The 22,140-nt window shown below is 44.2% G+C and overlaps 1 protein-coding gene across 7 annotated transcripts in view; it reads right to left on the reverse strand.

Annotated features, from left to right (window-relative positions):
• SPTBN1 (spectrin beta, non-erythrocytic 1) overlaps positions 1–22,140 on the reverse strand; it is a 213,406-nt gene that overhangs the window by 95,376 nt on the left and 95,890 nt on the right. For 2 of the 7 annotated variants that reach the window (XM_050753715.1, XM_050753716.1), the window contains exon 1: positions 16,620–17,128. The exons of the other annotated variants lie outside the window; for them this stretch is intronic. In XM_050753715.1, coding sequence (XP_050609672.1) covers positions 16,620–16,728 — 109 coding nt within the window. In that variant the 5' untranslated portion in view covers positions 16,729–17,128. Of the gene's footprint in view, positions 1–16,619; positions 17,129–22,140 lie in introns of those variants that run through there. 7 annotated transcript variants of the gene reach the window in all.

Raw genomic sequence — 22,140 nt, forward strand, 5'->3', positions numbered from 1 at the left:
CTAATGGATGTATACACTATGCCTTCCTACGTGTCTCCACCCATTTAGATGAAGCACACACCTTGAGTTCACAGAAATGTTGAAAACGGCCCCCTCTTGCTGCAGAAGTTCACCATCACCCATTTTCTCACTTGCTGGCTAAATGAGGCTGCCGCCTCAAGTCATCTTTCCGGTCCTCAGGTTCCTCAATCTACAAAGCAGTTATGATACCACCTTGCACACAGGGTGACTGAAGGGATAAATAATATGTTCGTGAAGGTACCTGGTTTATGCCTGGTTCATGCTGGAAAGCCCCACAAACTTTTTCAAAAAGTCATGTTTGATGCAGGAGAAAGAAGTTAGTGGTTTAACTACATCACAGGCATCAGTAGACACATGAGCCAAGTGGTAGAAGGGTGTGATCTGCAATTCCAAACCAAACTGATCGAGCTCCCACAGGATCACTGATTCCCCACGTGCCCAACACGAGCATGACCCATTCTAAACACAGGCCTGCATCCTGTGACTCAAGTGCTGCAGCTTATCAGCAGCTGATGGGCTTTCTGACCCTGGGTGAGAAGACCTGACCTCCAAAGGCAGGAGGAAGGAAACCACATGATAAAAATCATCACTCTGAGAGGAGGATGCTTTCTGCGCAGCTAGGGCTGAGGAAGTTGCTTCAAAACAGACTCAAGAAACATGTAGGCTGCTGCTAGGAGACTTGGGTCCAACTGCTCCCTCCAGATCCTGCCACACCTAAATGCTCCCAAGAAGATAACTATCTCAGAGAAGCAGTGTGAGGTAATGGTTTAATGCTGGGGCGTGGTCAACAGCCAGGTGCAAAGGCCAGCTCCCCCACACTAATAACTGTATGGCATTCTCTCCAAGCCTTGCTTTCCTCATCTGTAAACAGAGATAATGCCTGACCCTATCTCTAGCATTCTTCTGATAGTGAAATTAAATAATATATGTCATAAATAGCACAGTCTGGTACATAAGTGTCCAATAAATGTTGGCTATTGTTACTGGAAAGGTGTCTGCTTCCTTCATTAGACCAGTTAAGGGGACCTGAGAACAAAGACAACCCCAACGTTTGTGTCCCCTCACAAAAATTTCTTAGATTTGATTATGAGTTTCTGTTTTCCATAGGGGGTTCATGCACATTATTGTAACGGATTATCCCAGCAACCCCAGAGGAGTAGTGAGGGCAGGTGTTCTCTGTTTTGCAGGTATACAAAGCATCCCCCCATAAATACACCCATTCAAATCCTATTAGAAAAATAGGATCTGTTTTCCTGTCTCTTGATTTGTTTGTGAGCTTCTTGAGGGCAGAGATAGAAATTACACCCCTGTGGCCCTAGAGCCTGAGCAAAGAGCTGCAGGAGAGGCCCTCCATAAGACTGAATATTAAAAAGGGGTTGAGTCATACTAAGAATCATAATTATTCTAATGACCATGTCTCCTGGTAGTCCAATAGGAGTTCTGTTTCTAACGTAGACAACCTTAGTAAATGAGTTACAACACTGTGAATTCCCACTGAGGGAGCAGGAACAAAAGAGGATCCCAAATCAACTGCTGAATCACTAAGTCAGGGGTCCCCAGCCCCCAGGTCGCAGACCGGTAGCAGACCGGTATTGAGCCTGGTCCGTGGCCTTTTAGGAACCGGCTGCACAGCAGAAGGTGAGTGGTAGATGGGGAGCATTACGCTTGAGCTCTGCCTCCTGTCAGATCAGCAGCGGTATTCTCATAGGAGCCAAACCCTGTCGTGAACTGTGCATGCTAAGGATCTAGGTTCCCACTCCTTAATGAGAATCTAATGCCTGATGATCTGAGGTGGAAGAGTTTCATCACGAAACCACCCCCCATTTCCTCCACCCTGTCTGTGGAAAAACTGTTTTCTACAAAACCAGTCCCTGGTTCCAAAAATGCTGGGGACCACTTTACTAAGTAAGAGACCTGTGCATCGCTTTCCTTTTCCAGAAACATGGAGGAGAACACCTACCCCTTATAAGCAAAGAGGGAGCAAAGATCAATGACATAATTCACGTCTGCAGACAACTATGAGCTCACAGGAAACTGAGGTAAGAAAGGTCATTTCAGAATCATTTAATGACAACAATGGCTGAGATGAGTATCTTCTGGGGTCTGGGCCCGCCTTCCCCTCTGATTCCCAGCCCACTGTGGCAAAAACAAAGGCAGTCAGCTTCCAGAGCCCTTTCCCACTCACACTGCTCCTGGGCCCATGGGTCACACTGCTCTAGTGCCCTTCCCTCAACTCCAGCCCTCTCCCTTTCCAAAAACCCATCTGAATTTACTATCTTGATAAAGACTGCATTGTATGGTTCTATGGCCAAGAACTCCTAGTCAAACTGGCTATAGGCAAGCCCACTGCTGAACGAGTATGACTTTAAAAAATTGCTTCCTTGTGTTTCAAGCGAAAAAAATAACATCCCATCTCAAAATTGAAATCATGTATGTATATGTGCAGAGGAAAAACAAATATTTTTTTAAAGGGGGGCAGGGATTGGGAGGCACAAAGGGCTGGGAAAATAGTTCATGGGCCAAAAGCAGTTTTCTTTCAGATAGTCTTCAGTTTAAAAGACCAAGTTTGCACATTCATGTGTTATCTAAGTTTCTGAAGCCCAGCCTCTATTTGCTCAGAGTGTGATTTAACTGCCTGGCTTCTAGCAAAGCATTAGTCACACTGTTATCTCTGTAAGCAAAGACACTCGCGGTTAGAAAAGCTGTGTTCGTTTTATGGTCATACAGCATAAAAATGTGAATAAGCTGCCACACCTAAAAGAATGGATAGATTTCAATTTCCCAGGGTACATTTTTTACATTTTTTACTATGTAACCTGATTACATTAGTGTAAATGTACCTTAAAACTTTTTCCTGGTCCAAATATTCTTGCTCCATCTCATTCAAAAGAAAGGGGGGGAAAAAGACAATCTGATGTCTAATTTCTAGGGAACTGTTTCTGTCTCTCTAAGTACCGTGGGCTTCCCTCTCCTCTCCTCTTCTCCTCACCAAAGTTTAGTAAATTCCCCAGCACCCAGCAGAGTCCTAGGGAGTATGTGAGAGTCCAACCACGAGAGTTTCCTAAATTCGAGCTTTAAGGGGGTGAGGGGAGGCTGTCAGTAGGGTCATATTAAATTTCATTTTATCAAAAACAGTAGATAGGCCCAGCCTAAGCCCTTCCTGAAGTTTTAGTTTAGCCACATCATGGACAAAATTATTTTCATGATGTATTCTTTCATTCAACACATCATTTATTAAGTGGCTCTTTTCTCAGGGAAGAGGCCCCTGGAAGGAAAACCAGCTAAGTCACTTTAAAACATATGCATTACTGCTTACATTACTTTACCTACTCATTCATCCTTTGATTCACGAAACATTTATTTGTATGCCATCCCTAGGAAGGAATACAGAGATACACACACACACACACACACACACACACTCTGTCCTCCTGGGAGTTCACAAACACCCACTGAGTATCAGGTACACAGTAATAGGCAGCCAGTTTCCAGAGCCCTTTATATATGTATTTGTTGTATATGTGTGTGTGTGTGTGTGTGTGTGTGTGTGTGTGTGTGTATACACACAATTAGGGAACAGTAATAGGTATCTTCATATATAACTGGGGTGACCCACCACCCAGTATGCCTGGGACTGAGGAAGATTCCCTGGATGTGGAATGTTCGGCGCTAAAACCAGAGAACTCCCTGGCAAACGATGAACTGGTCATCCTCTTAATACAATTATAACATACCTAATTAGGCTTCACAACTACCCCAAGGGCTATTCTTTTCCCGTGAAGAAAACTAGGCTCAGTGAAGTCACTGGTAGAGCTAGGATTTGACTGTTGGTTTATGCAAATCCACAGCCCATGTGCTTCCCACCACCCTTGTTTCTGAAATGAGAGAGAAAACGTCTGACAGCCCTTGACAGGCATGCCAAACCACCACTACAAGGTTCTGAGCCACTTCCCTTCCACTGCTCTCCTGGCCACCCCCACCATTCTTCACCGCAGACTTCGCACAGCCGGGATTTCATCTGGTTGGCAGTTGTTTGCAGATAGCGTGTAATCTCTCTGTCATTGCAAGACTGAATTTTACAGCAAGTCATTTAAACCTTTATAGGAATAAATGTCTCCCTCAATAGAAATCAGGGCACCATTTTCAAGCACCAGAAACACACTTTGCACTAGACTGTATTCACATCTCAAATACTATACCCTCAAGCTAGCATCTATAGGAACTCACTGGGATTTAAGAGTTCAACAGACTACATAGACTTTCAAAGACACTGTAAACTTTAAGAGACCTTCAAAAAATAAAGATAAAAATAAAATACACCTTCGAAATTTCTGTTACCTAATAAACATAATTCAAAATACTAAGGTCACATTCCAACAGAATGTTTGGTCTTCTACAATCTTAGTTGTAACCATCATTGGCACATCAATTCCACCAAAATCAAGTCTATGGTTTGTAAAGGATTTCAGGCAACATGCACAAACACACCTGCAACCACTCGGTGCTTAAAACAATAGCTCTCATTCCAAAATTCTATCACAGTTGCACTCTTGGTGGAGGGAGGGGGATTCAGCCAAAAAAGATACAGCCTATGTAATTTCCTTGCCACCAGAGTAGAACAGAGCCTGCAGACTTTGTATTTACGTTTTGCTCACATTCTTCATGAATAAAGCGTGCCTCAGTGATCCTCAAATTAACTTTCCACTTGCATAATTTCAGCATTAAAAAGGGACTTTAAGGCCAGATCTTTCACAAGGCCTTTGTGAAACCAAATATAGGCCAGCCTGTGTCTCCATGCTACTGTGATTACTGGATTTGCTACTTAAAGGTCTTGTGCCTCTTGAAAATGGGGTTGGGGGAGACAGAAAGGCTAAGAAGGGCCTTTCAACAACAGCAAACACAGTAGAGGCATTCAACACACCCATGGGGGCAGTTAATATGAGTCTGGCTACAGGAGTGCTCTCTGACAAAGGCAGCTCTCTGACCAAGTGCTGGATGCTCTCTGGCTGCAGCAGTAGCTGCTCCACAGGCTTTTATGAACTTGGGAGAGGAACCACCATTGTGACCTTCAAACTACATCAAAAGTCAACGGGCCCAAGTGACTGAATCTTGTGATTTTTCTAAAGCGGCCGGGGAGGGGGGGAAGGGGATGAGATGGTTTCAGTTGGGTGCATTTTCAGGCAAACTAAACACTCTTCTAACATGCTAAAGGAAACCACACCCAGAACAGGTTTGGGGGTGGGGGGGGTGGGAGTTGAGGCACTCAAGTTCTTAAGGCTCACTCTGCTAGGCCCTGCTTTGCCATTTAACTAGGATCTGTAATAATCCCACGAGCCCTTATTATGTACCAGGGACTGTGCCAAACACAGTTTTCACAGAGAATCTCACCTAATTCTTACAACAATCTCATTACACAGAATTTGTATGACCTTCATCCCATAGATGAGAAGCAGGCTCTCAGATTGGTAAGTAATTGTCTGATTTGGAAAGTGAATTGCCAATATTTGGTAAGAGGCACAGAAATAACCACATATGAAAAGCTTAAGATGATGTTAAGTAAAAAATAAAAAGCCAAGACAAAACTGATCTACATAATAGTATTAAACTGCGCATGTGTATATATGTATGTGCTTATATATATTAACTACTGAAAGCTAAAATTTGTAGGACTTGTGGGATCTTATGTGAACTATCCTTTCACTTTTATTTCTTTTCAGGGTGTCAATACTGCTGTGACATAATAAATATATAAAAAGTATCTAGAGTAATAGGAAGGAAGAGCTAGAAATTCAACTTAGTCCATTAATAACCTTCAACCCTGTCTTTGAAAGAACATCCCCTAGTACCCTCTTCAGTACTGCCGCTTTCAACTGGCCACATCCCTTCCATCAGGATGGTTCTGGAGTGTTGCCAGCCAAGAATTGAAGTCCCTTATCTCCCCCACCCTGTTCCTTTCTTCTTCTCAGGGGCAAAAACTTCCGGCCAACAAGTTTCAGCAGGTGCTTTTTCTCCCCTACCCAATCAATAACCAGTAATTTTAAAGTTTCACCTGCAAACTCGGAGGAAATGAGCACTTACCATGTAACAGATACTTCACATACTTCAAATCCCCTATTAGCGCTAAAACCTGAAGGCACCACTAGATAAGTTTGATGTGCATGAAACTAGACTGAAGTCTAACCAACTGCAAGAACAGGAACATTCATTTAATATAGGATCATTCTACTAAGATGAAGTGTGGCTGAAGGAGAGTATTTTTGCTTTGTTTCTGAAAACATAGTTTTAAAGTATTTAAAAGGTTTAAGTCATAAAGCAGGTATGGACTCATAAATCTCTACTTCCCAGGACATATGCTGAAATTCTGGAATAATTTAGAGAAACTGGCCCAGGGTATTTTTTGTAATTCTCCATTAATATCAACGGGTAAATATGAAAAGAAACTGTTTTTTTAACCTCACAAAGTTCTAGAACTGCAGGATTAGCAAATAGGAAAATCCCAGCCAAATTCTATAAAGACTTCTAAAGTTCAGAATTAGTCAACTATGTTTTAAAGCCCTGTAATCTCTTAGAGCAATACTAAACTTCCTTTAATTAACTATTACACTCAAGATTATTTTTATATTTAGTTAAAATAATCCAGTTTATTAAAAAAAAAAAAAGCCCAAAAAACAAAACCTCCTCCATTTAATGAAACTATTTCCTTGTCTGTTCATAGGAGCTAGAAGGCAGGTAGACACTATTACTTTCAAGGCAATGCTTTTTTTTTTTTTGAGACAGTCTCAAACTCTGTTGCCCAGGCTGGAATACAGTGGCGCAATCTCAGCTCACTGCAACTTCTGCCTCCCAGGTTCAAGTGATTCTCGTGCCTCAGCCTCCAGAGTAGCTGGGATTACAAACGCGCTACCACAGCCGGCTAATTTTTGCATTTTTAGTAGAGACGGGGTTTCACCATCTTGGCCAGGCTGGTTTCAAACTCCTGACCTCAGGTGATCCGCATGCTTCAGCCTCCCAAAGTGCTGGGATTAAGCTGTGAGCCACCAGGCACTGCCAGCAGTGCTTCTTAAACTTGAACAGGCATACAAAGCACTTGGGGATTTTTAAAAAATGAGATTCTGACTTAGTAGGTCTGTGGGGAGGTCGGCCTGAGATCCTACATTTCCAACAAACCCCAAGTCATCTATCTATACTGAATAACAAGGTTCTAAGTCCCCTATTTCACTTTCAAAATTAAAGGAGGTTATGTCATTTCTAAGTTTCTCACTCCAGCAAATAGAACACTGGTATTCTGTCTCCTTCCTTGACCACCACCCTCCAAAACAATCATACCAAGAGCCAGACTAGCCTTTCTATACATATATACATATATATACAGAATAAAGCATGCCTCAGTGACCAGAGTTAAGAAATTTATATATAAATATGAATATATATATAAACATAAAAATATATATTTATGTTTATAAAGTGGATGAGAGGCTGCCTGGTGGGTATCATGTACATTGCTCCAGTAATGGATACACTCAAGGCCTTGACTTCACCACAATGCAATACATGAATGTAGCAAATTGCACTTGCAATCCATTAATATATACAAATAAAATAATTAAATTAAAAATCCAGATTTAAAATCCTCTCCTATTTAAAATCCTCCAGTATAGCTGGGCATGGTGGCTCATGCCTGTAGTCCCAGCTACTTGGGAGGCTGAGGTGGAAGGATGGCTTGACCCCAAGAGGTGGAGGGTTGCAGTGAGCCAAGATTGTGCCACTGCACTCCAGCCTGTATGACAGAGACCCTGTCTCCAAAAAATAAAAATAAATAAAAATCCTCCAGTAGCTTCCCACTGTCTTGTCCAAACTCCTTAACCTAACAGGGCCTTGCATCCTTTATTATCCTTCTAGAATCCTTCCTACCACCCCATTCTTATGCTGTACTTTAAGCTCCAGTAATCCTGAACCTGCATAGATTCCCCTACCTCAGTTCCTCACCTCTTACCTAGATCAAGTTTATTTCTCCACTTGCTTCTATTAATCAGTTGGCTTAGCCAGCATTTCCAGCACAGCTGAAACACACCCACATACTTTTTAACCAGATGACAGCTGCTCACTGAAAAGCAGGTAATCAATAAATATTTGTTAATAAGTAGAATACACAAAAAAGCAAGTCCTGTATTTTTTAAAGTTTTATTTTAGTATTTTATTTCCTAGGATCCTTACTGCTTTTAAAGTAGTCTAAGTTAGTGCCAATAATTGCCATTTTAAATGGCAGGTTCTCTGCAACAACAACCATCAAACTTTTTTTTTTTTTTTTTTTTTTTTGAGACGGAGTCTCGCTCTGACGCCCAGGCTGGGGTTCACTGGCGCAATCTTGGCTCACTGCAACCTCTGCCTCCCAGGTTCAAGCAATTCTCCTGCCTCAGGCTCCCGAGTAGCTGGGACTACAGGCGTGTACCACCATGCCCAGCTAATTTTTGTATTTTTAGTAGAGACGCGGTTTCACCACGTTGGCCAGGCTGGTCTCGAACTCCTGACCTCAGTTGTTCCACCTGCCTCAGCCTCCCAAAGGCTGGGATTATAGGCATGAGCCACCATGCTTGGCCTGTCAAACTTTTAGGTCAATGCAGCAAAGAATATTAAAAATTTGGAAAAAGTGCTTACAGGAGCCAGGTGCTTATGCCTGTAATCCCAGCACTTTGGGAGGCCAAGGTCAACACAGTCTTTTGAAGTAGACCTGGCAGTTATTCAAATAAGGAAAGCAGCCTAGATATCGATCTGCCCGCCTCTCCTTACAGATGCCAAGTTGCTGGGATTTTTGTTTTTTAAGGTTAAATTCAACAGATTATTTATTAAGAATATAAGTAAAACTAGGCCGGGCACGGTGGCTCAAGCCTGTAATCCCAGCACTTTGGGAGGCCGAGACGGGCAGATCACGAGGTCAGGAGATCGAGACCAGCCTGGCTAACACGGTGAAACCCCGTCTCTACTAAAAATACAAAAAACTAGCCGGGCGAGGTGGCGGGCGCCTGTAGTCCCAGCTATTTGGGAGGCTGAGGCAGGAGAATGGCGTAAACCTGGGAGGCAGAGCTTGTAGTGAGCTGAGATCCGGCCACTGCACTCCAGCCTGGGTGACAGAGCGAGACTCTGTCTCAAAAAAAAAAAAAAAGAATATAAGTAAAACTAAACTTGATGCCTTACTGAACTATCCTTAGAGCCTACACACACTATTATGTTTATCTCTGTTTTTTCTAAACTTACATCTCTTTCTATAGTGGCTGTTGAGCCAACTCTGTGGGAGAACTGAGGCAGGTAACTGACCCCATGTGAGGGTCATCTGAGGTAGAAGAGGTGACTGAGACAGATGTTCAATGGCTTCTGTAATTTAAGCAACACAGAGTCCATTCCTGACTAGCTCATGTTTTTCCCACTGTTACACAATTTTGTTCTGAAAAACATATTTTCCCCCAATTCTTCATTCTTCTATAAGAAATCAGGTATAATACCTGCTCCTGTTTGGGAGCAACTTAAGGAATCTGCTCCTCCAACCCCCACAAAATTTTGCAAAGATTGTACAAATGATCCAATAAGGGAATATTTCTCAAATTTTAGTATGCACCAGAACCACCTGGCAGAGTAGCCGGAAATATTTATTTGTAGGCCCCACCCCAGAATTTCTTATTCAGTAGGGGAGAAGTGGAGATTTGAGGTTTTAAATTTCCAGCAAATTCCCAGATGATGCTGAAGCTGATATGGGAACTTCATTTTGAAAATCTTAATTTGGGAACCACAGCAACAAGGGAGTCTATAACACTGACTTCATTAACTTTGCTCTTTAGCAAATATTTAGTGGCTTCTATGTGTAAGACAGACTATTCAGACTTTGGTCTTTAGGCTCCCAGACTTCATGAAATATACGGAAAACAAAAAGACAGACAGGAACTGTAACAAAAGGCAGTATTGGAAAATCACAGGTGAATGATCAAGCGCTGAAACTTCAAATCTTAAAAGGGAGTCCAAGCAGGGATGCTGACCTCCCCTCCCTCCTGGAATGCCTAGAATAAGTGGCATCTAAACTGAACCTCCAAAGAATGATCCTGACACATGAAATGATTCCCAGCAGAAGAAACCAACAGGGTAGGGTGTCAAGGGTGCAAAAACGCAGGGCAGGTTTAAGGAACCACTTCTGTGGGTAGAGGTGTGGCAGGAGCTGGAGCTGGGACTAGAGTCAAATCCCAGCAAAGATGAATCCCAGACATTTTTGCATGGAGCACTCTTCTCAGGGCCCAGCTGTGGGAAGACTGGGACAACTGCATGGGGACACTTTAGGAAGCCATGAAAAGAGACTAAAGCAGAGGAAGCAGCAGTGAGGCTGTGCACAGATCCCTTTTTCCAAGAATGAGGAGTGAGGAGAGGTGATGACATGGAACCATCATCCAGAAAGCTTTCTCAGCAGCCAGGGAGATTTTAGGCTCACTCTCCTAAGAAAAGTGCTATCTTTTCCTCAAAAGGAGTTATCTATCACCCTCCTTTTCTATATAACTAGCCTCCAATAATACTTTTAATGTTCTTAAAAGATTTAAGAAAAATTGGTATTCCCTTGACTGTCAATATTCCTAATGCAACAAAAACTGAGAGCAGCCCATGTCCAGAAATCTGCGCAGCTCCCTTAACACATTAATGTTGCATGCCAGCAGTATGTATTCATGTCATCTGAGTGCCATCATCCACACTAACCCACACTTTGTGGTACTATGGTAAGAGCATCAAATTTGGAGTCAGAAAACCTGAATTCTGGAAAGCTAGCCTCATGCAGATGGATAATAATCCAATGATCTATTTCTTTATCTACAAAAGTACGAGAATAGCTACTCTTGCCGGGCGTGGTGGCTCACGCCTATAATCCCAGCACTTTGGGAGTCCAAGGCGGGTAGATCACAAGGTCAGGAGTTCGAGACCAGCCTGGCCAATATAGCGAAACCCCATCTCTACTAAAAATACAAAAATTAGCTGGGCGTGGTAGCAGGCGCCTGTAATCCCAGCTACTCAGGAGGCTGAGGCAAGAGAATCACTTGAACCCGGGAGGCGGAGGTTGCAGTGAGTCGAGATCACGCCACTGCACTCCAGTCTGGGCAACAGAGTGAGTATCCATCTCAAAAAAAAAAAAAAAACAAACAAAAAAGAATATCTACCCTCGCAGGATTATTACTACAAGTAAACACATTTATTTAGAATTTACTAAGTACTAGATTCCATACTATGTACTGTGAATAATCTCATTTAATTAAGCAAGATGATCTATATCAAAGTTAAGTGCTATAGTCATTAACAATTATTACTACACCATTCAAAAGGGATTGTAATTCACAAAACTATAGGAAACTTAAATTTTGAGCTGACAGTCTGGTAAACTGGTAAAAGGAATTTTTATTTCTTTTGGGGGAGGACATCCAACCAAGTTGTCCGGGTTTATAAAAACTACAGTATTGGCAGGTATCCAGACCAAAAAGCCAATCTTTTATGCTTTCATCAGACCCCAAAATGTTCTTATATAAATCCGGTCTCCTCTTATTCCCCCTCCCCACAAATAACCATGTCATTAATTCTTTTCAGTGTCACAATGGGAAATACTCGAAGGATATTACTTTGAATTTAAGAACTTAAAAGCAAATTTTCTTCATGACAAATGGTTGTAAATCCAGCAATCTTCTTTCTCTCGGTTTAAGAAAGTAAGACAAACAGGTAGCATAACAAACTGGATTTACTAAAAACTTAAGAATAAATTTTCTTCATGATTCAGAGGTACAAAATCAGCACTTTACTTTTTCTAAGAGTTAAGAAATTAAAAAAAATTAAGAAATTCAACAAGACAACTCTCAATATGTAATAAACTTGGCAGTAATGCATTTCACGGCCTGAAATTCTTGAATCTCTATGTCCCAAGGAAGACAGAGCCCTTCATACCTCTCCTGGTGCAAACGCATTGAGCCAGAATAGTTAAGAGAATGCACCTTCTCCAGAAAGATTAGATGCTGAATGTCAGGGTCTGGCTGCAAAGCAGGCAGAAAAAGTTCATTTTTATGCTTTTTAAACTAGATCTTGTCTTCATTACAACCTCACAGCCAGAGCCAACAGAATCAGTCCTCCAGGGGGCAGGTAGGCAGGAGAGGGAACCAGGTTAGGGTGGACATTTCATATTGTCACTCTTTCATTTAAAAGAAAAAAATATATATGAATATGAACATCTAGAAGTCTGAAAGGAGAAAGTTACAGAACAACAGTGTGCAGCCTAAACTCAACAATGTCTATGACCTTGGACAAGTTATTTGCCTCTATCTTCTCACCTCTAAAACTTCACAGGTATGTTATAAAGACCAGACAAAATATCATATAGAAAGCTCTTACTGGTACATGGTAAACACTCAACAAAATCTTTTTTCCCCACTAACCGTAACAAGAAAGAAGAAACCTTATGGAATGAATGGAATGCAGGTATAGTCTTCAAAAATGGTAAGCATTTCGGCCGGGCGCGGTGGCTCATGCCTGTAATCCCAGCACTTTGGGAGGCCAAGACGGGCAGATCACGAGGTCAGAAGATCGAGACCATCCTAGCTAACACCGTGAAACCCCGTCTCTACTACAAATACAAAAAATTAGCCGGGCGTGGTGGCGGGTGCCTGTGGTTCCAGCTACTTGGGAGGCTGAGGCAGGAGAATGGTGTGAACCTGGGAGCCAGAGCTTGCACTGAGCCGAGATCGTGCCACTGCACTCCAGCCTGGGCGAAAGAGCGAGACTCTGTCTCAAAAAAAAAAAAAAAAAAAAAAAAAAAAAAAGTAAGCATTTCTAGGCCAGGTGCAGTGGCTCACACCTGTGATCCCAGCATTTTGGGAGGCCGGGGCAGACCAATCACTTTAGCTCATGAGCTCAAGACCAGTTTGGGCAACATGGTGAAACCCTGTGTCTACAAAAAAATAAAAATAAAAATAAAAAAAATAAGGTAAGCATTTCTATTGATGAAATGGAAGAGTAGGGCATTTGAGGCAAAACATAGAACATAAACGTGAAACCCAGGGATGGGTTTTATAAAGAGCTGTAGGCCTGCCTACTAGGTTTGATTGGAATATGTTAGAGTAAGAAGTGGAGTGGAGTCATTTTAGGGAGAATCTCTGAAGGCCAAGCTAGAGTCTAGAATTTCATTTACACAATGGGCACAAGCAACTGTTTCTGAGGGGGAAAGTTGCATGATGAGTGTTCTCTCATGAGGAGTTAAGCTGCCTGATGTCAAGTGGAGAGATGGTTATCATGAACCTGCACCTCTGTTATTACACAGTTCTCTAAATATGGGAGGTTGGGTTTTGTTGTATTTCAACATTCCTCTTTAATAGAGAAAAAAATACACTTCATACAATACATGAACTGATTCTGAGGAATGTGATAACTTAATTTTGCAGGTGAAAATCTGAAAAAGAGAAAGAGGAAGGGGGTGTGTGTGTGTGTGTTGGTGGTGAATGCTAAAGCCATGAGAGGCTGAAGGGCTTGTCTTCTTATGCCAGGAGCCTTCGTGTGATAAAGCCATCGCTCTCGTATCTCAATGAGGTTTTTTTTTTTTTTTAACACACTTATTTACTGACCCACAAATCTCTACAAACTATAAATCTCTATAAACTATAAATTTATGACCATCCTTTTTATTTTAAACTATATGTAACTATTTATATTTACATATAAATATATAACTATATATTTATTTTAAACTATACATTTGTATCTCTATAAATTTATAAACTATAAATCTCTACAAACTATTTTACCTAAATAGACCAGACTCATTTTAATATCATATTCTCCTTAGCTAGAACTCCAAATCTCATTCTGTGGTACACCTCCTGAAATTTTTAGGACCCAGTGTGGAAAGTAACTTGAAACCGGCCAAAATGCAGAAACAACTCCAGAAAAATCATAGCACTATCAGGCACAGACAATACATAAATAAATTCATATCAGAGGCATTGAAAACTCAATACAGGACTGGCAAGGTAGCTCACATCTGTAATCCCAACAATTTGGGAAGTGAAGGCGGGAGGATCATTTGAGGCCAGGAGTTCAACCCAGCCTGAGCAACATGATGAGACTCTGTCTCTACAAAAAATTTTAAAATTAGCCAGAAATGGTATAGTCCCAGCTACTTGGGAGGCTGAGGCGGGAGGACAGCTTGAGCCAGGACTTCAAGGCTGCGGTGAGTCGTGATTCTGCCACTGCACTCTAGCCTGGGCAACAGAGGGAGACACTGTCTCTTAAAACAAAAACAAAAAATCCAATACAGTTTCAGAGGAGCATTTTGCCAATATTTAGAGATTATGTGCTAGGAAAGATTATACCGAGAAAAGTAAAAAAGGCACCCTTGCAGGAATGTACAAAATTAAATCAGCGGATAGAAATTATATGTTATCAAAAATATGTGATAATCTGAACTACAAATACCAAACAAAATACAAAACCAGGAATGGGAATTAAAGAAAGGTTTTGTGTGTGTGTGTGTGTGTGTTTTATCAAAATTCTCCTAGGGTTGTTTAAAACGCAATCGGTCCATTTGTTCTGAAGGATGCTGACAAATGTGTAATTCTCCTGAGGTCCACCATACTTGAAAGTTAATTCACCCTTTCTCAATTCCTCAGCATGGGTGGTTTTCTGTTACAGAAATACCAACACTAAACTTGTGCAACTCCTAAACCACAATATTTAAAAATAAGAAAGTTACTGGAGCTAAATTAGGAGACAAGGGTCACACTAAAAAAAATTAATTTTAAAGCTACCACACAAAACACGAAGTTTACCCCTTTCAAAGGGATTTCCTTGAGAAAAAGCGTATGAGATAAAATATCAGGGGCACATGGCGATTTTTTTAAATTTAAACTTTACGTGGTCCAGAGAGGACAGTTAAGATTTCCTGTGTGTAGGCTCCACCCTTCTCCCGCGAGCAGTTTTACAACCTTCCTCAGCCCTTTCAGAATAACAGCCTTTTGTTATGGGTGGGCCTAGGGGTGCGCTCCTCCCTCATACCTTCTTCTATTTTCTCCTAGTTTTGCATTTTTTCTGAGACTACCAGGCGTGGGCTGGCGGGGGAGTGGTGCTGGTTTTCGGCTGTCGATCCGGGTGGGTGCTTTCCCCCTAGGCGGCATGACACAATGAAGCAGGGAGTCCGGGCCAGGGGAAGAGGAGCAGCACGCAGTGAATCTCCGACCCGAAAACCCACAGGCCCCTCACACAGACCTAGATAATGAACGCCCCCGCATCCCAACTTCTCTATTCACTACTTGCAAGCGCCCCCAGCCTAAGTTTTGAAAAAAGCAAATTTGACTGCCGAAGAGTTCAAGAGGGATGAACCGAAGAGACAGAGCCGTTCCCCAGAGCGAAGGGAGCTTCCTCTGAGCTAACTGCCAGAGGAATGCGGCACAGCCCAGCAAATGTTTAAAATCACGTCCTGTTCTGCCTCTTGTTTTCCAGAAAAGTGTCATTACTGTCAACTATTTCACAAGACAAATAAACCAATGAATGAAATATATCCTCCCCCCTCTTCCCAATGAAAACATTCTAGGGCTGAGCGGCTTCCTTCCTTCCTCCTCCTCACAGGAACCACATTTGCAGCACTGAGAAGAGTTAAAATAAGAAACACACAGTCCTCGAATACTACTTTTTTACAGTGCGAGAGCCATTCCCAGCCTACTACTGACTCCAAGGGCTTCCAAACGGAAGGAGTTCTGCTTTCAGTTAGCAACCTTTTTTCACGTACAAGCTCTGAGACACTGCTGGCCAGGGCCTGCTGGCTGGGCAGGGACAGCTGAGGGCTGCAGGGGCCGCAGGGAAAACAAACAGCACACTGGTGCACAGGCAGGCTCCTGCTCTCCCTAAAAATATGTTCAGTAAAATATTGGACTCATTCAATTATTTAAGCCTTAAACAGACTCCAAGAAACCTGTAATTGATCCAACTAATCCAACCCATAGCACTGAAATGACACTAACTGGCTTTCATTAGAAATTACAAAGCCCACTAAATGGGAAGCGTCTTCCCAACACATCAGAAAAATTAAAATTAAGCTTCTGAATAAAAAACTAATTTACCGAAGGCTTAGGAACAAAAAGACCACTCCCTCCTCCCCTCTGCTATTGTTCTACAGGACTGGATCTGAGCAGTGCACTTTACACCTTTAAAGCTTCCCAGAGGTAAGAGGCTGGGGGCTGGGAGCCAGTGGCGACCCGGAATCAAATACCTGCATACTAATAAGTCTGTAAGTACTGATCTACTAGGATGTAAAGTTAGCTAAAAGTAAAGAAAACGTGTGTGCAGCAGATATTTGACAACCTAGAAAGCCGAAAGGGTGCTGGAGAGAGAGGGACTCCAAATGGTGGCTCTTCTGGAGAGAAGTATGAGCAACTGCCTTCCCTAAGTCGTGAATGGGGTACCCGCAGCCAACCACAGGGTCTGGGGCCGAGCTGTGAAGCCGCCCGTCTTCATTAGGGTCACGTACCATATGGCGCAAATAGAGCCTCCAAGAACCCCCGTTGGCACGGCCCCAGGACAGGCCCGGCCTTTGGGAGGGGGCTTACCTTGCAGCTGCTTGAATCTGCCTTCCAGCTGGTTGTAGTTGTAAGGCACCTGCCCCGTGTACGCCGGCGACAGTGGCCCGGAGATGCTAGACGTCCTCTGCAATTCCATTATGCCCAGCGTAACGCCCGGGCGGACTGCGCCCTGGAAATCCCGCTCCAGACCCCTCCCACTCCCATCCAACACGCAGCAGCCTCCGCAGCGCTCGGATCCTTAGGCGAACCCCATTCCGGTCTGCAAGTCCAGCAGGGTGATCTGATAGGAAGTTCGCTGCAGAAGAGTCCACCTTAGTCCGGCGACGAGTTACCACACAGGCATCTAATTTCTTGGTGCTTTCCCTCCTTCCGTGGCCCTTGCCTGGAAGCTCGAAATAAATTACTGAGAAGGAGGAAGAAGCAGAGAGGAGGCGCAGGTTCTACTAAAGAATTCTTAAATATGGCCAATCCTAAGCATGCCACGGTTGCCGAGCCCGGGAGCTCGCGGGCGCAGCGCGCACACCTCCTCCCGGCTGCCCGCGGCGGCCGCCGGTTTGTAATTTTATCAGGAGCCACTCGCCGTGTGCTCGGCGGTGATGTCACCTGATTAGCATAACAGCATTGTAGGAGAAACGCAGGCTGTACCACGAGGAGGGGGGCGGGGGAGCCTGGCCGACCCGGGGCCCCCTGCCGGTCCTGCACGGGCCGTGGTCGCCCCAGCCGCCCGGCAGCCGCCGACTCCGGGCCGGGCCCTGGACTCGCCGCCGGTCCGAGCCTTGGTGGTGCCTTCCCACACAGAGCTGCTGGAATTACAATCTTTTGTTGAGCCTCATGTAGCGGAAAAGTCTCCGATTACTATCACTTGAAAAGGCGAGCGTGCCCGCCGGACGGCCGGGAGAGTGAGGAGCCCCGAGGGTCCCAGGCCCGCGCGGTTCATTCACTCTCCAGCGTCTGCGGAGGTAACGCGGCCCGCACCTGGGCGCGCGCGACGGCCCCAGTGCGCTGGCGCCAACCACGCGGCGGCGGTCCGGCGCGCCACCGGGAAGAAGTCAGACAAAGTCACTCTCAGGGCGCAGTGCAGGGCCACAGACACGGGAGGTGTAAGTTCGGGCTCAGTGAAGAATCTCGACTGACTTACGCGGCCATCAGGGGATATTAAGGCGGTGGTTTCCCGGAATAACACAGGCCTATGATAGGAATTCGACGCAAGGAAGATTTATGGGAACACCGATTTGCAAGGCATTGTGGGAAAAAGGTACACAGGTAAACACGGCCGAGATCCCTGACCTGGAGTTGTTTATGATCCGGTGGGGAGATGAGGGAACCGAAACTACCCTCAAATTCCTACTCTGATTTGTAAAACAAGGCCTCTAAATTTGTGGTCCTCCAAAAATTTAAATCTCTCCTTCCCAGCTTCTTCTCCCACCAATCTCAACCAAAAATGAAATCTTCTACATAGAAAAGAGAATAATCAAAATGTATTCTTGGAAAATCATTTGACTCTAGTTCTCCCCCCTCTCTCCACCCTCCTGTCCCCGCTTTTTCTTCACTACCTAAACAGGCACACAACAAATTACACTTTTGGCATTTCCAGTTTGGAGCCCTGCAGCAATACTCACTGAAGAAGGTAATTTCATTCCTCAGGGATTCCAATCTGCAGTAAAGAGGTGGGCCCCCACCCCAGGTTCACCTCAGTCCCCAGGGCACTTGTAATTGATGTAACTGCATCCTGTCCAGGCTTAGAGTTAAAACAAACCCAGAGCCTACCTAACTGTTCAATACTGAACAACCCCCAACTCTTTCCAGCCACATTACTAGGTTTTTAATACTTCCACATGTCAGCCTTTGGCTTTTGAAAGCCAGGCCCAACCTGGAGGAGAAGACAACATTTCTTATCATCTAAGATGTAGAACATATTTTAAAGCCCCTAAGTGCCGCCAATTCACAATGCTGATGGGAGGCTAGGCAGGGCATTACAAAACATTTGGTCTTGGAAAAAGCACTTGACTAGGATTCCCAAGACCTAAGTTTCTAGTCCTGGCCAAGCCTCTTCATTACCCTGTGACCTTAGAAGAAACCCTGGATTCTTTCTAAACCTCAGCTGTCAGACTGAGTAATAATTAATGCCCACCTCCACAGGGTCACTGAGATGATGTGGAAATGTTCTAAAAATTATCATACTTTCAAAATTAAAGAGTATATTCTTAAAAATGCACCCCTCCTTGCATCCCCCACCCACACACACACACACACACCCCCATCAAGACTACAAAAGAAGTTAAATTGGGAACCGTCTCAATGAAGATCTTTTTAACAAGCCCTTCTTCACAACTAAGTATACTGGTGAAATGGTAAGTCTCTAAGTGTCCAGCTTTGGCCCTGAAAATGAGATTACAAAGTGCTTTGCTAAATTATAACGTTTTATTTTTAATCTTTGGGCCACTTAATGAAGAAAGGGAGTCACCACTCATTATCTCCCTTTCAGCTCCCTCTAGTATGGGGTAGTACATGAAATACTTTTTAATTAACCAGGTTGCACATAATATGATGGCAGTGGAGCTGGGACGAGTGCAGCCACACTCAATCCTGCAAAGTCAACACTGAATGAACCAGGCAGAGTGAACACATGCAAGTATTAGAAAGGTTTGGACACTGGGGAAGGGTTTAATAACCCCACATTTAATAACCCCATAGGGATCAGAGGTAAGAAATGGAAATCCATTTGGTGTGTTGGGACCAGGGAAGAATAGGACAGATCCCTTATGGCCCATATGACCACCTCCAGTTCAGCAGTGGGGAGGAGGTAAAGGAAGGCCAGAGGTATTCATTCTTTATTTCTTCAGTGTTTACTGCTCTGTATTTACAGTATTTAATGTATGCAAGGCACACTGCCAGGTGTTTTAGAGGATTCAAAAATGACCAGGAGTGTTGCTAGCCAAAGGAAATGGGACAAATGTGCAAACAGTAAAGTACCAAAAGAATACAGTAGGGCCGGGCGCGGTGGCTCAAGCCTGTAATCCCAGCACTTTGGGAGGCCGAGACGGGCGGATCACGAGGTCAAGAGATCGAGACCATCCTGGCTAACACGGTGAAACCCCGTCTCTACTAAAAAATACAAAAACTAGCCGGGCGAGGTGGCGGGTGCCTGTAGTCCCAGCTACTCGGGAGGCTGAGGCAGGAGAATGGCGTGAACCCGGGAGGCGGAGCTTGCAGTGAGCTGAGATCCGGCCACTGCACTCCAGCCCGGGTGACAGAGCGAGACTCCGTCTCAAAAAAAAAAAAAAGAATACAGTAAGGGCCAGGGGAGGGCAGTTGTAAGAATTCAGAGGACAAGAAGGACACATCTGCCTTCTGGAGGAAGGCAGGTGGGAAGAACTCTAGGAGGGACTGGCATTTTGATCAGACCTTGAAACACATCAACAGGCTGGAACAAGGGAGAAGCCTCCTCTCAAGCAGCACAGTAAAAGCATGGACGCCCAGGAAACAGCACCAGCAAGTGCTGCAGTTTGGCTGGAGGATAAGGAACCGTCAGGCTGGGAGGAAAGCCCCAAAAAGCAAGTTAGAACTAAGATTGGTCTAGAGCCACTGGAGACTTTTGAGCCAAGGGAGTAGAGGGTGTGGGCTGGACTCTAGAGATGATTAATCTGGAAGTGGTATGTAAAAATAGGCAGAAAGGAGAGGAAATGAAGGCAGCAAGGTCAACGGGGTGGTTAGTGCAATAGTCCAGGTCAAAGGAGCAATCAAATGAAAAAGAATGGGCTGACGTAAAAGTTAATCCAAAGGACTTTGGTAACTAACTGTATGTGGGAGGATCAAAGGAAAGGGACAAAGAAGACTCTCGGGGTTTCAGAGCTGGCTAGAGGGGTGCAGGGGACAATTGCACATTTCCTTCTAGACAGGTGGAATCTGAGTTACCTGCAATACCACTGGGTGACATGTCTGGAGCAGTCAAGGATGTGGAACTAGAGCTCAAAACTGAAGATACAGTCCTGAGTGCAGAGGTGGGAGCTGAGATAGTTGTGGGGTTAAATCTAGGAAAGGAGGTAAGAGGCAAGGGGCTAAGCATGGAGCCCTGGGGGAGGCTTGGGTCTGGGAGGAAGAAGAAAAACCAGTGGAGATGCCAGGGAGTTACAGAATGAAAATCTAAGGAGAGGCCGGGCGCGGTGGCTCAAGCCTGTAATCCCAGCATTTTGGGAGGCCGAGACAGGCGGATCACAAGGTCAGGAGATCGAGACCAGCCTGGCTAATACGGTGAAACCCCGTCTCTACTAAAAAATACAAAAAACTAGCCGGGTGAGGTGGCGGGCGCCTGTAGTCCCAGCTACTCCGGAGGCTGAGGCAGGAGAATGGCGTGAACCCGGGAGGCGGAGCTTGCAGTGAGCTGAGATCCGGCCACTGCACTCCAGCCTGGGCGACAGAGCGAGACTCCGTCTCAAAAAAAAAAAAAAAAAAAAAAGAAAATCTAAGGAGAGAGACTCAAAGAGGAAAGAGGGTAGATGGTCTTGAGTGCTGCAAAACAAACTAAAAAATAAAACTTAGAGAAGAGGCATTCAGTGTGCCAATTAGTCGGTCAATTGGGTTAATAAAAGCAAAGGCTAGGTTACAGGGAGTTAGAAAATGAGGAGAGAGGAGGAGGAAGAGGAAGAAGCTATGAAGATGAGACTAGTGAATGAGGCTTATCAGACTCAGGGGAAGATGTTCCAAGGCAGGGCCGAACTGAGCATGTCCTCTGTGCACAGGTTTCAGCCCTAAGTTGGCACAGGTAGGAAAAGGTCAGTGGGAAAATGGCTCAAAGGTATGGATGGAACAAATCAAGTGCTGTGGTCTGACTCAAGTCCAGAGTCAGGGACTCAGGCTTACCCTAATTTCTGAGTGCCAAGGAGCTATGTAATCTTGAGCATGTTTCTCATGTTCCCTGGGCCTCTCGATCTTTGTCCACAAACAAAACAGTTTGGAATCTATGGTCACAAAAAATTCCTTCTGGAATTTTTAGTATTAAATGTATTAGTGATTTGGGTTCACCTTTAGGTCCCAGTTCTAACTGCAGTCCGAGTTATCATCAATCTCCACATAAACTGAAAGGCCATATTAACCAGAACCATCATACTTGGTAGCTTACAGAATGCTTCCATATACATTTTCTCAAGTGACTAACCCTGTGAGGCAGGTGTGGTCTCCAGTTTGCAGCCAAGGTTGAGGTTCACAGAAATACAGTGTCTTGCCCAGGGCCCCAGCTGCTGAGTGGCACAGCCAACACATGGACCCCAGATCCACCAAGTCAGCGTGCTCCCCATCTCCCCACCTCTGCTGTTTCTCCTATATGCTCAGAGTATATCCAGCTTACTATGGGATCCTAAGCTTTTCTGAAAAATCACATAAGTGGCATCACGATTAACCTTAAACCTAAGCAGGCCTCTACACGAACCTCTACAACATTTAGTTTTGAGTCAGGATTAGGCACATGCTCTGCTAGTTCACACAGAGCTTGCTGCTTGCAGGGTTCTGTGGTTCTGAGTGGGCTTTATTAGGTCTTGTTTGGTTTTGTTCC

This window comes from Macaca thibetana, chromosome 13 (assembly GCF_024542745.1).
Source record: "Macaca thibetana thibetana isolate TM-01 chromosome 13, ASM2454274v1, whole genome shotgun sequence".
In the NCBI taxonomy this organism is placed as follows: Eukaryota; Metazoa; Chordata; class Mammalia; order Primates; family Cercopithecidae; genus Macaca; species Macaca thibetana.